At 40.9% G+C, this 13,087-nt stretch overlaps 1 protein-coding gene across 4 annotated transcripts; it reads left to right on the top strand.

Annotated features, from left to right (window-relative positions):
- The first annotated feature begins 128 nt into the window (after positions 1-128).
- On the top strand, positions 129-10,211 carry LOC123363787 (serpin B10-like). 4 transcript variants are annotated; one of them, XM_045005169.1, is made up of 7 exons: positions 129-332; positions 1,821-1,910; positions 3,284-3,421; positions 4,971-5,088; positions 5,712-5,854; positions 7,816-7,983; positions 9,474-10,211. In XM_045005169.1, exons 1-7 carry the CDS (start codon positions 165-167, stop codon positions 9,876-9,878), a joined length of 1,230 nt encoding a protein of 409 aa, XP_044861104.1. In that variant the 5' UTR covers positions 129-164; the 3' UTR covers positions 9,879-10,211. The 4 variants fall into 4 exon arrangements, with proteins under 4 accessions (XP_044861104.1, XP_044861103.1, XP_044861101.1 ...); XM_045005168.1 differs by lacking the exon at positions 1,821-1,910 and adding an exon at positions 1,980-1,987 and having other exon boundaries at positions 165-336; positions 3,293-3,421; XM_045005166.1 differs by lacking the exon at positions 1,821-1,910 and having other exon boundaries at positions 165-332.
- The last annotated feature ends 2,876 nt before the right edge of the window (positions 10,212-13,087 follow it).

Below are 13,087 nucleotides of genomic sequence, written 5' to 3'. Positions count from 1 at the left end.
GTCTGGAATCATTGTCACTTAGATACATTTTCCAGTTTCTGAGGAAATTTAGTTTGTTATGATACAGAGAAAACAACACAAGCTGGAGACCAAGGTAAAATCTTGGCTCCAGTGAAGTCAAACTGTTACACTCTGTCTTCATATATTTGTCTTAGGTTTCAGCAATGGACTCTCTCTCAGCATCAAACGGTAGTTTTACCCTCGACCTTTTCAAAAAGCTGAATGAATCTTTTAAAGGCCAAAACATTTTCTTTTCCCCTTGGAGTATTTCATCTGCTCTGGCCATGACTTATGTGGGGGCAAAAGGTAACACTGCAACGCAGATGGCTGAGGTAGGTTGTGAAATTTGACTATGTCCTGTATATATCTTGATATGACAAATGGTTCCTACACATGCTACAACAACCTGATAATACAGTATCAAACACAATATCTTTGAAGGAATGGTGAATGGAAATGCCGGGTAGACTATAGGGAATAACAAATTCCCTGCAATTTGAACTAATTTCAGAGTTTCCCGGTAACTCTCTGTACCCCACACAGTTCAGGTACTCTGGGCCGGATCCAGTGTTCTGTTCAAAGGGAAAGCTAAAATGGAAGGTCAGGTTCTAAACTACTGGGGCAGCTCCCTGTAAAGAGGAGTTCCAGGTGGTAGCTCCTGGCCCTATTGGTTTGGGGGCTTTCCTGAGGTGAAAGGGGGCTTGGTCGGAGCACACTGATCCTGGGTAGTTGAGTGGCTCCTAGTAACTTCTCCAGGTGTCTCCTTACCTTCCCTAGGCAGAAATCTCCTTTATTTACCTCAGTTTTCTGGAATTCTTTTTGGATTGAGGTTCTCTGAATCCAACAGGTAACCCACTGAAAGGGAAAAGTCCCCTACTCAGACTGAGGACCCCATCATTTCTCAACACCTTCACTAGCCCCTGCATCTCACTTGCTCCCATACTTCCCAGAGTGGTGCTGCTGGTTTGCCAGACTGGAGCCGCCCCGATAGTTTAGAACCTGACCTTCCATTTTAGCTTTCCCTTAAAACTCAATTTAACATTATTTTAAACACGTTTCTAAGATGTGAATATGAGTGTTCTGTACATAAATAAATGCCAATGCTGAAAACGTGGCTTGGTTCATCCATAGCTCTTCCATGACAATCGGCTTACACTCACAATTGAAACCTTTTCAGTTTAGTCCTATTTTAAGCTATTTACATTTGCCTGAATTTTGCTAATAAAAATGATAAAGTTGCATAACCATTGTAATTTGCAGTGATCATACCTTGAATTGTGTTTTGTTGCTGCTACTACCTATGCTTTGAGCATAAATCTATCTGATCATTACCATTTGATGGCTCTGTCATTACACCTTCATTTGGCCATTCCATGTATTATGCAACTAAATTGCATTGTCTTTTTAATAGAGGTTGTAAACCCTTGAGGAAGCAATCTTTATATATTGTACAGCATCTACCATATCAATGATGCCCAATAATAAACAGAGCATAATAATAAATGGCTGAAGCCATCATGAATTTCACATGGTCTGACTATATGACTAAGTTAATTTCCACCTGATTCATAATAATGATCTGTTATTAAGCCAGCAATGAGACTGTGTGGTTGTGACCTGGGTCTCAGTTACATTCAAATCATCATTGAAAATCATAGCTATGGTGTCCTTAGCAGGCTAAATAGCAACCATCTTTGCTGACTAATTACAATAAATTGGAGGTTTGGACAAATAGGTCACAAGTAATCAATTTGTGTGTACATTTGTCTTAGATAGCTGTCTTCAAGTATATTTACTATTTTTACAAACTCGGCTTGCAGGTGCTTCATTTTAAGAAAACAACAGGAACTGGAGAAGGCTGTTTGCAGGTGACAAGAACTTCTCGTGGGAGGCCAAAGAAAAGGAAGATGGTATTCTTTAGAACCAAAATATCAGAGAAACAAATCCGCTGTTCTTCTGGGAATAGGAAAGTTCAACAGCGGCACTAGTTTGAATCAGGCTATTGGTTGGTTGTTTTCAGCCTACATCTATATTGCTCCCCCCATCCTGAAAAATCGTAGTTAATAACCAATTAAGGTTACTTAAGTGCAAAACACACTCACTCAAACCTTCAAAGGCAGGAAAGGCACCTTGATTCACACTCCTGAACAGCAACGTAACGTGCCACTGACTCTGCACCTCCCCAGGGAACTCCCTTCCACCTCACACATGTACAGATGGACAACACACTCACACACAGAGTTCCTCTAACTCACATTGCAATGCAAAACCTGAACTCTGAACTCAGAGATTGGATAGCTACAGACATATCCTAAAGGCATATGTGCAATTGTGAAGGGTATGATGTATTGATATAAAGAGGGAAAGCATGATGTAGAAGTTAAGGTGGGAATGGGGTATGTGACAATATATTGAGTCTAGGAAAGACTTGGAAAGTGTCTGTTGGAAGGTAGGAGAATGGCCTGGTGCATGTGGTGCTGGAGAGATGGAGGAGGGGAGACGATACCCCTATTTCCACAGCAGATGCATTCTGATGAATCTGCCTTGGTTCATTAGACCGGACGGGGGAGCTGCCTAGGGTGTTCTGCTCCTCGGACAGCTCTAAGGACAAGCCCTTTTCCTCTCAGCATTTTCAGAGTGGGTCAGGGATAGGGGTGGATGTTCTTCCTGAAGATGTCTCAAAAGCCTCTGTGCCAGCATTTTCTGCAGGTGAACCAGTTGTAGTTCCTCAGCAGGGAATCTCTGGCTGCTGAACTAAGGATGGCTTGTTAGACAAGGTCTTCTGCTTTTAAGAGAAACAGAGGCCTCTATCTCTCACCTTCTAAGTCTCCTAACTTGCTCCCCTTTTATAATCCCTCAGTAATGGCACCCCGTTGCTGCTTCTAATGCTGAGGGAAAGCTACTCCTCATCCCCAGCACAGCTGTGCTCCATCAGAGAGATGATTTCCACCAGAGCTATGTGACCCTGTGTTGAATATCACAGTCTTCATGGTGCAGGAGTGGAGCTCAAACTTTAAGTCCCACCTAAGCTGTAGCTAGAATACTCACCTGATGATGTTTGTAAAAGTCTTTGCAGCAAGGTAGAAACTGACCCGCTCACTATCCAGTGAAAACAATCTGATTACAGACAATTCAGTCAAATGCACAGAGTCAATAAACAGAAAAAATAGAGGAATCCGCCCTCTCCTCCCCCCAGTAATTTCTGTTAACTGTAGTAATCTTAGGAGTTACAACATTTTCATAAAGAAATGTGATTTCCAAGTTCATTGTGTCCCTTTTAAAGGAACCTGAGGACTGCAAAGATGAAGACATTCATTCTGAGTTCCAGGCATTAATCTCTTCAATCAACAAACCCCAAAATTCTTACTTGCTTAAAACTGCCAACAGACTGTATGAGGAACAGACTTTCCAGTTCCATAGTGTAAGTTGAATACTTTTACTAAGCTGAAGAGAAAGTTTTGAAAGATATTTATGACACTCAATACTGATCAAAACCCAAGATTATTAATAGAGCAGATTGAAAAATTTCCAAAAGAACAATTTGCCAATGGGAAATGCTGATGTGATAAAACTGAAATGTTTTGTGGGAACACATAGATTTTGTCTAAATTTCTGATGAAAAATTATCAAAACTCTTCGATAAAGTCAAAGTGCTTTGTTTTGACATTATTTAACTTCTATATTAGATAGTATACATTTATATTATTACTTATAGTTCATATTATATAAAGTTAAAACAATAAAGTTGAAACAAACCACTTCAACCTTATTAAAATGGAAAATTTTCATGCATTCTAAGGCCAGAAGGGACCACAGCCATCATCTAGTCTGACCTCCATAGAACATCTCCAAAATAATTCCTAGATCAGATCTTTTAAAAAAACGTCTAGTCCTGATTTTTAAATTGCCAGTGTTGGAGAATCCACCATAAGCCTTGGTAAATTGTTCCAGTTGTTAATTACTCTCACGGTAAAAAATGTACATCTTATTTCCAGTACGAATCTGTCTAGCTTCAACTTCCAGACACAGGATTGTGTTATACCTTTCAGAGTAGCAGCTGCGTTAGTCTTGTTAGAACAAGAGTACTTGTGGCACCTTAGAGACTAACACATTTATTTGAGCATAAGCTTTCGTGGGCTACAGCCCACTTCATCGGATGAAGAGAATGGAACATATAGTGAGGAGATATATATACATACATACAAAAGTTTTTTTCTCCTGCTGATAATAGCTCATCTTAATTAATTAGCCTCTTAGAGTGGGCAACTCCCACCTTTTCATGTTCTCTGTATGTATATAGATCTCCTCACTATATGTTCCATTCTATGCATCCGATGAAGTGGGCTGTAGCCCACGAAAGCTTATGCTCAAATAAATTTGTTAGTCTCTAAGGTGCCACAAGTACTCTTGTTCTTTTTGTTATACCTTTCTCTGCTAGTCTGAAGAGCTCACTGTTGTATGTTTATTCCCTATGTAGGTACTTATAGAATGTAATCAAGTCATCTCTTAACCTTCTCTTTGTTAAGTAGATTGAGCGCCTTGGGTCTACCACTGCATTTTCTGTTCCATGACTCTTCTCTGAACCCTCTCCAGTTTATCAACATCCTTCTTGAATTGTGGGCTCCAGAACTAGACACACAGCATTCCAGTTATCCTTATTATTAGATCATTTTGATATTTCCTAAAAGAATGTTTTCAGAATTATCATTTCACAGAAAATTTCAAAATTTTAACTTTTTGTTCTGATTTGGGATAAAAGGGAATTTCCGGTGGAATTGAAATAGAGATTCAACCAGCTCTAATTATTAAATATACTGTGCTGTCGGTCTTACTTTTAAATTTTATCTAGCTTAAGTTGAATTGTACTCTCTTTAGTATTGTAGTAGTTATGTTGTACAGCAATCTGAATTTTTTTAAGTGATGCCATTTTGAATTTACTTTAATAGCAAATTTTCTCTCCTACCTTTCAGGAATACGTAGAATTCATAAAAAACTATTACCATGCAGAGCCCCAAGCAGTTAACTTTAGAAAAGCTGCAGAACAAGCCAGAAAAGAAATCAATTCCTGGGTTGAAAGCCAAACTGAGGGTAAGCTAAGGACAAACAATCAGAATTTTGCTCTTCTCCCACTATAGTTGCTAATTTCTTTTGGGTAAGTGGCTGCATTTGTACATGTGTTCCTCCTGTAGTCAGGCACTAGTGGAGCTAATGTGGAAATTGAGGAGGGAGAGGTGGACAAATGAACAGTTGAACAGTTTCAAGTGTCTGATTCAGAGTTTTTTTAATTCAATGGAAAGACTCCCATTGACTTCAATGAGTTTTGGATAAAATCCCAAAAGAAAGAAGGGAATCGCCTTTAGAACCTGATTTCCTCTAAAGAATCAACAGCTCCTGCAGGGCCTCTGGTCTCATGGGCCACCATCACTGCTGGAACTACAGGAGCAGGATTTATGACCATCGACTCCCTTTTTCATGAGCCTGATTTTTCACAGCCTAGCCCCTTGTGCTGCTATTTACTCCTGTGCAAAAGGAGGGTGAAATGGGTATAAAATGCTACCATTCTGATTTGGCAGAATTTGGAAACTCACTCAGGGATCAGGGGTTCTGAGGCACATACATTCTCAGCGGATAATTAAAGAGAAAGCAAGATTAGAAATAGTCACTTGCTGTACTGCACTGGAATAAAAACACCATTCTTCTCCCTCTGAAAGGGAAAATCCAGAATCTGCTGCCTAGAGGTGCTGTTGATCCCATCACTGTACTGGTCCTGGTTAATGCCATTTATTTCAAAGGAAAGTGGGAAAAGAGATTTCTGAATGAGAACACGTCTGAGAATCCATTCAGACTGAGCAAGGTATGTTCCACTAACGTTCATGCCGTTGAACAGTAAGAAACCTCTATATGGCATGAAAATCTTTCACCCACGGTTCATATTCCATCGTAAAACTATTGGTAGCTCGACGCATGGCCTAAAGTAAATAACTGTGACAATTTTAATATTTAGTTAGTAAAACTACTACATAGTTTAAGCAAAGATTTGAAAAATGGGTTTTAGCTTCAAGAGGAGACTGTTGGGCCTTATGTTATTAGAAACGCTAGTGAATACCCTAACTATGTGTGAATACCCTGTTAATGTGAAGGCTCCACAGCTCTATAGACTATAGTAACATTTTCAAAGTCACCTATGGGATTTAGGAGCCTAAATCCCATTTTTCAAGTGATTTAAGAGCCTAACACTCATTTAAAGTCAGTAGGACTTAGATTAAGGCTACAAAGCACTGTTGTGATAGTCTAATCTGACCTCTTGCCTAACACAGGCCACGGTACTAAATTCCTGCCTCAAATCCAATAACTGTGCTTGAACTACTGCATATCTTTTAGAAAAATAGCCAATCTTGATATTTTAAATTTCTAGTGATGGAGAATCCAGCACAACCCTGGTAAGTTTTTCCCATGGTTAATTACTCTCACCCTTTAATAATTGTGCCTTATTTCTAGTCTGAATTTGCTTAGCTTCAACTTCCAGCCATTGGTTCTTGTTCTACCTTTATCTGCTAGATTGAAGAGCCCTATATTATCAGTTTCTGTTCCCCATGTAGGTACCTATAGTCTATGGAACTCAGGGGTTGCAAACACATAGGAAGTGAAATTGTAAAGGACTTCATGAAACTCCTGCAAACCAAAATTACTTCTTGTGCGTCTAAATATAGCACACCCACACCCACTCTTTGCATAGCACTGCTCCATAACTGAAACTAAGTGATCTTCCTGAATCCCTGAAACTTCACAAACACTGAGTTTTTGTATTTATTATCCATGCGGCATCATTAATATCTATAGATTCCACTCTACAGCTGCTACTGCTAAGCCCGCAGAGAGTCAGCCAAAGACAGCATTTTTCTGTTCTGCCAGGGTGGAGAAGAGACCAAAGCAGCCCCTGAATGCAGTGACCTTTCTCCTTGTACTCAGAGGTTCCCCAGAATTTTCAGTGTTAGGAGCTGTGTGCCTCCCCCGACTTTCTCCCCTCAAAGGTCTTTCCTGTAATAGGAACAAATGTCAGGAAACTCAATGAAGTGATCCTTGCAGAATTTTCTGGCTCCTCTGTCCCACCTTCTGTGAGTTATTATGTATGTACTGGGGAACAGTGGAAGATAAGTCCAGGTCACGGAAAACAATGCTTTGAGACAAACAACAGGACAATTAATCAGGGCCAACCAGAGGATTCAGGGGGCCTGGGGTACTCGGCGGCAGGGGGCCCCCACTTCGGCGGTAATTTGGCAGCGGAGGGTCCTTTCACTCCGGGACCCATCGCCGAAGTGCCCCAAAGACCCGCGGCGGGGGCCCCCCGCCACCGAATTACCGCCGAAGCGGGACCCGGCACTTCGGCAGCGGGTCCCGCTTCAGCGGTAATTCGGCGGCTGGGGGTCCTTCCACCCCGGAGCGGAAGGACCCCCCGCCGCCGAAGATCTGGAGCGGAAGACGTTCCGGGGGCCCTGGACCCCGTGAGAGTTTTCTGGGGGCCCCGGAGCAAGTGAAGGACCCCGCTCCAGGGGCCCCGAAAAACTCTTGTGGGGGCCCCTGTGGGGCCCGGGGCAAATTGCCCCACTTGCCCCCCCCCCCCGGGTGGCCCTGCAATTAATATTTTCTCATGAAAGGAGCCCTGTTAAACCATGCAATCAACTTTGGTTCATAAATCTGTACTCAAACTTTTATTCTTATTTCATCTGAAGCAAGTCATACATATTTACTGATAACCCATATGTTTTAAAGAAAGAAGTAATATTTATTTTCTTATGGAGATATATAATTTCACAGACCAAGACTAAACCAGTGCAGATGATGTTTCTAAAAGATAGATTTCCAATATGCTACTTGGAAACAATGAAGGTCAAAATTGCTGAGCTTCCATACGTCAATAATGACCTCAGCATGCTCATCCTATTACCAGATGACATTGAGGATAAATCTACTGGTCTGGAACAGGTAAAACCATTACAACATATTGTTGGTCCACAAAAGTGGAATTTAACGTTTCCTCAGTGTGAGACAGCTACAGGATAATGCTCAGAATGAATTTAGCAATATCCTGTACATTAATGCATACGGCTGTAGACAAATGTATGGCATACATGTGCCTTTTTGTGAGCAGGATAAGAACTGGGAAGTGAAACTTAGCAGTTCTGATGACGACACCACCTAAGGTACAATGTTAAGGGGTATCATTGGCATCAGGGGTGGCTCCAGGCACCAGCCTGGGGCAGCAAGCTGTTGGGGGTGGCCTGCTGGTCGCCTGCGGGAGGTCCGCTGGTCCCGTGGTTTCATTGGCAATTCGTCGGCAGGTACACTGAAGGCGCGGGACCAGTGGACCTCCGCACGCATGCCACTGAAAGCCTCCTGACTGCCGTGCTTGGGGTGGCAAAATACATAGAGCCACCCCTGACTGGCATGATGTATTATTATCTAGATGAAGCCCAAAAGAGCACAAGGAATTTTCCAGAACAAATAGACCAGGTCTGTGTCCCAGAACAGCTAACAGCCTAGTTTCAGATGTGGTGCAATGAGAGAGTAACAAACCATAAGGAAGTGGGGTGAGGAAGTAGAAGGCTTGTAGCAGGGGGATAATTGGTTTCAACATGTGCATGTCTCGTGGATTCCATAAAGTCATACATGTATTTAGGGAATACTTGATTTTCTAGTGTGATATGCAGGATTTTCAGCATTCTGTTGGGATAACTGCATTAAATGGGAAGTGTAGTACTTGCTATACATTATGTGGTGATTCCCCTAAACAAGAATTCCAAACTGGTTGTTGAAGCCAGTTCTTTTGCCCTGACCACAATCTGACTCTCTGGCCCCTTGCAATTAATGCTCTTCCAAGAGCTGTACTCCCTTTCCCCGTTTTCTGGCCTCTCTTTATCTAGTGAAATAAGAAATTAGTAACCCACCTTACAAGGGACTAAGCTCCTCACAGTTGGTTCTGAATGCCTCAACTCAATGGGAACCAAGAGATCTCAACAACATGAAAAATCAGATGCTCCATTTGCAAGCACATCTGGGCAAGGACCATATCCTCTTACTTGTTCCCATGAACACCAATCATATATAATTGCGAAGGGACAAGTCTTCCTTGGAAGCACATGTAGATGATATATTAACATTAACAGGAGCACTATATATGCATAAGAGAGGAACATTCCCATGTATGTTTAAATAGAAAAAACAAGGAACTCCTCTATGAACCCAATCCTGCATGTAAGGTCACCTCCCATTTAGATAAACAGGAGCGTACGTCACTTAGCACCTTGCAAGATCAAACCCTATTTGCATGTAGCACATCCTATAATGATGGCAATAGCCAGGGGTGGTAGCAATGTATGTGTTTTGTGCCTTTATGATGAGCTTTTTTCATTTACTCATGATTTCCTTTTTGCTTTTTAATTGTCTAAATCCCTCTCTTTCTTAACTCACTGTAGCTAGAGAGGGAATTGACCTATGAGAAATTATCCAAGTGGACCAGCCCAGAAATGATGAAAATGTCTGAAGTGGAGTTGTTTCTGCCCAGGATCAAATTGGAAGAGAGCTATAACCTCAAATCCACTTTGAGCAGCATGGGGATGAAAGATGCCTTCAGTCAGAGCCAAGCTGATTTCACAGGGATGTCTGATAATAATGATCTGTTTTTGTCACAAGTTTTTCACAAGTCCTTTGTTGAGGTCAATGAAGAAGGCACTGAGGCTGCAGGTGCAAGTGCAGTCGTTGTAGTAGTGAGAGCATCCTTAAACTCTGTAAGATTTAAGGCAGATCACCCTTTCCTCTTCTTCATCAGGCACAACAAAACCAACAGCATCCTCTTCTTTGGCAGATTCTGCTCCCCCTAGAATGTATTACTCTCTGCTACCAAATAACATCATTTGCTCACCATGCAACTGGGAAATACAAATTGAAGCCTGAAATTCAAAGCTTAGATCTAGTTGGTGATTTTAGTTAGAGCCCTGAACATAAGCTGCCTCCGTCAGGAGTAGCCTCAGAAGTAATTGTGCCTCAGAGACACACGCTGAGGCACATTTTCTTCTGTGCTCCTCTGCTATACTGAGCAGACAGTAATCTACTGCAGCCCCTTACAGAGTGCAGCATACTACCCACTGCACTGAGCCTGCTCTCCTGGCTAGTGTTATGGGGGCCAGAGTCATGGCTCTGTAGTCTCTGTCCCTCCCCACCTATTTCTTCATAGGACAGGAGAATACACCTCAGCATTCATGCCATGACTGCATCCCCATACTTGCAGACAAGATGGGGGCAGGTCTAAAGCAGTCATGCAAAATGATTTGGGGGAGGATAATTTCTCTTAATCTCTGCTACTGTCGCCCATGGACACATTAGACCCAGCCACAGTGAAGTGCTTAATAATTAAGACTCTTCTTCACAGGTATTGCAAGTCTGTATACAAAGGGTAACAGAAAACACATTAAGTCCTGTTTGCAAATCCCAGGCACAAGGCCAGTTAATGATAGCAATTCAGCATTAACTCTGAATTTCATAATATTTGCCTTGAGTTGTATTTATGAAGTTTTTCCCAACGAAAATATATTTTCTTTTGTTCTTTCAGAGTGTTAAAATAGAAATTTAACCTCATCACATACTGTCCACAGCATTCCATTTGGAACTATGCCATTCTGTCTAAATGACTGATGCTGGACCATTGAGGAGTCAGTCTGCTGGACATACATTGTACATTCATAAGTGCTAAAAGAGTTGTTCAATCAGTAACAACACTGCTCATAGAAGCATAGGAAAATCAACATTAGGCCAAATCCTCCACCCATTGATTTCATTAGGAGTGTGATTTGGCTGACTGAAGTGTTATCACATAGACTGTAATGAGTTTGTTAGAGATTTTATTGTCTGACATGTAATAAACTTGGAAGTGTACAAAAAAGCATTCCATATCTTTAGTCTAAATTTTCACTTTGAAAATTAACATTTTGGAAATTATTATAATTTCATAAAATCTAAGGCAAAAGCATGTGAAATTCAGTGCTCCCTAGAGGCTCTTTAAACTACACATTTATATTTACTAAGACCATCCTTTACCTCCCTAAGGGCCCAATTCAGTTTTTACTGCTGTCAGAGGAAGGACTCTGGATGAAGCATTAAACATTCTGCAAATGCTCTCTGACAGTGTTGGCACAGAGTCAGTTAACTGGCCTAGCCTCCCCAGCCAGTGAACTTGTCATCTTTGTCCATTTCATGACCTGCAGCTGTTTCTAGAGGGCTATGCAGGTGTGTCATGTTGTGCATACTAATGTTTGTTCCTGTGCCTGATCTTTTAAAAATATTTGTAAATTAGTTTATCTAACAATTCTGATGGGCACAACTGATATGAAAACTTTCACCAGCATGCCTCCCATCTGACTATAATGCTCATGGACATATAATCTATAGTCTGCATCATTCAAACAACAGTCATGTGTTGTTAATGTAATTACTGATTGTAATTTGCACCCATTCCTAGATACCTGTATCACTAATAAAGTAGAAAAATAGGTTTTCATTTCAAGAATGCAGTATAGCAAAGATATTCCGTTATTTACCCAAATTCCAATGTGCTTTTAGCTGATATTTTACTCCATAACTCTAGTGTATGACTTGCACTTAAAGCAATAAAAAAACACTGAGATTATGTTTCTACTATTCAAATTGGTGATTTACTTGATTATAGATAGTGGAGGATTCGGGGGGCGGGGGAGTCGTCAGTATTGTTTTGTTAGGATATGATATTCTAAGCACTCTTAATATTTACAGTATGTTTTCATTGTTACCATTCCAAAATGATCATTTAACTAGGGTTGATTATGCCCAGTGCTTAATTTGTAATGAAAGAGGTGCCAGGGCTCAAGCAATTTTTTTTATTTTTTATTTTTTTTACATACATAACAGATGCAGCAAACCCAGAGGTGCCAGAGCTGTGAACTGCCAAGCCTAGAGGTGCCGGGGCTCAGCCCTGGCAAAACCTGGCACAAATTAAGCGCTGATTATGCTCAGCTGAGACTTTTAAAAATATCGTTTTCTTTGTCTGCATTAGGCCACAAAATGGTGTTTAAAATCATGTTATTTAAAATGTTAGCTAATACATTTGGTAGACACATCTCCTCTTCCTAGTCTAGACAGGGCCTTAGTAACTTCTTTCTATGAATCTGCCGAGAGCATGTATGAAATTTAACCCTAACAGAACAACTCAAAGCTGCAAAGGCAGTGTGTGCAAGCTTCCCTGAACATAACTAGCTCACTAATACAAAGAAAAATACTTACTTTTTTTCTATATGTACCCAAATACATATATATACATACAGATTCAGATAACAAACCAAATTCAACCTTGGCATGTACACTGAAGCCAGTGAATTTGAATTCTATTACTGCAGGACTTAGTTTGGCCCAGATTAGATGCTGAAATTTGTTTGTTTTGTGACAGCTGCTTGTGACACCACTGGAACTGAGTTTTATTTGTTCAGCTGCTTAACAAGCCCGTTTTCACAGTACTGCTGTACTAGAGTCACAGATGCTGACCAGAACTATTTGTCTAAGCCAGCAGGGTTTATGCTACCTGAAAGAAATACAGTAAAACTGATTATACCAAAACAAAAATTAATAAATCTTACTTTTCTAGACGAGTGTACATATCCACATAAAATATCATAATGAACCAGTTGTGCTCCTCCCTCACAAGTGAAAAATACTCTCCATGTACAAGTATCAGGGGGTAGCTGTGTTAGTCTATATCCCCCAAAACAACAAGGAGTCCGGTGGCACCTTAAAGACTAACAGATTTATTTGGGCATAAGCTTTCGTGGGTAAAAAACCTCACTTCTAAAATCTCACTTCTTCAGCTATCTGAAGGAGTGGGTTTTTTCCCCACGAAAGCTTATGCCCAAATAAATCTGTTAGTCTTTAAGGTGCCACCGGACTCCTTGTTAGGGTGACCAGATGGCCTTATTTTATAGGGACAGTCCCGATTTTTGGGTCTTTTTCTTATACAGGCTCCTATTACCCCCCATCCCCTGGCCCTATTTTTCACACTTGCTGTCTG

Source organism: Mauremys mutica, chromosome 2 (genome assembly GCF_020497125.1).
Source record: "Mauremys mutica isolate MM-2020 ecotype Southern chromosome 2, ASM2049712v1, whole genome shotgun sequence".
NCBI classification, from domain to species: domain Eukaryota; kingdom Metazoa; phylum Chordata; order Testudines; family Geoemydidae; genus Mauremys; species Mauremys mutica.
The sequence above is the reverse complement of the archived record's forward strand: the minus strand, read 5'-3'. Positions and strand labels throughout refer to the sequence as shown.

Excerpts from the sequence above, each read along its gene's own strand:
- LOC123363787 (XM_045005169.1), top strand. The coding sequence starts at position 165 with ATGGACTCTCTCTCAGCATCAAACGGTAGTTTTACCCTCGACCTTTTC. Across the intron at positions 5,855-7,815 it reads ATCCATTCAGACTGAGCAAG|ACCAAGACTAAACCAGTGCA; the intron begins GTATGTTCCACT and ends ATAATTTCACAG. Across the intron at positions 7,984-9,473 it reads AATCTACTGGTCTGGAACAG|CTAGAGAGGGAATTGACCTA; the intron begins GTAAAACCATTA and ends AACTCACTGTAG.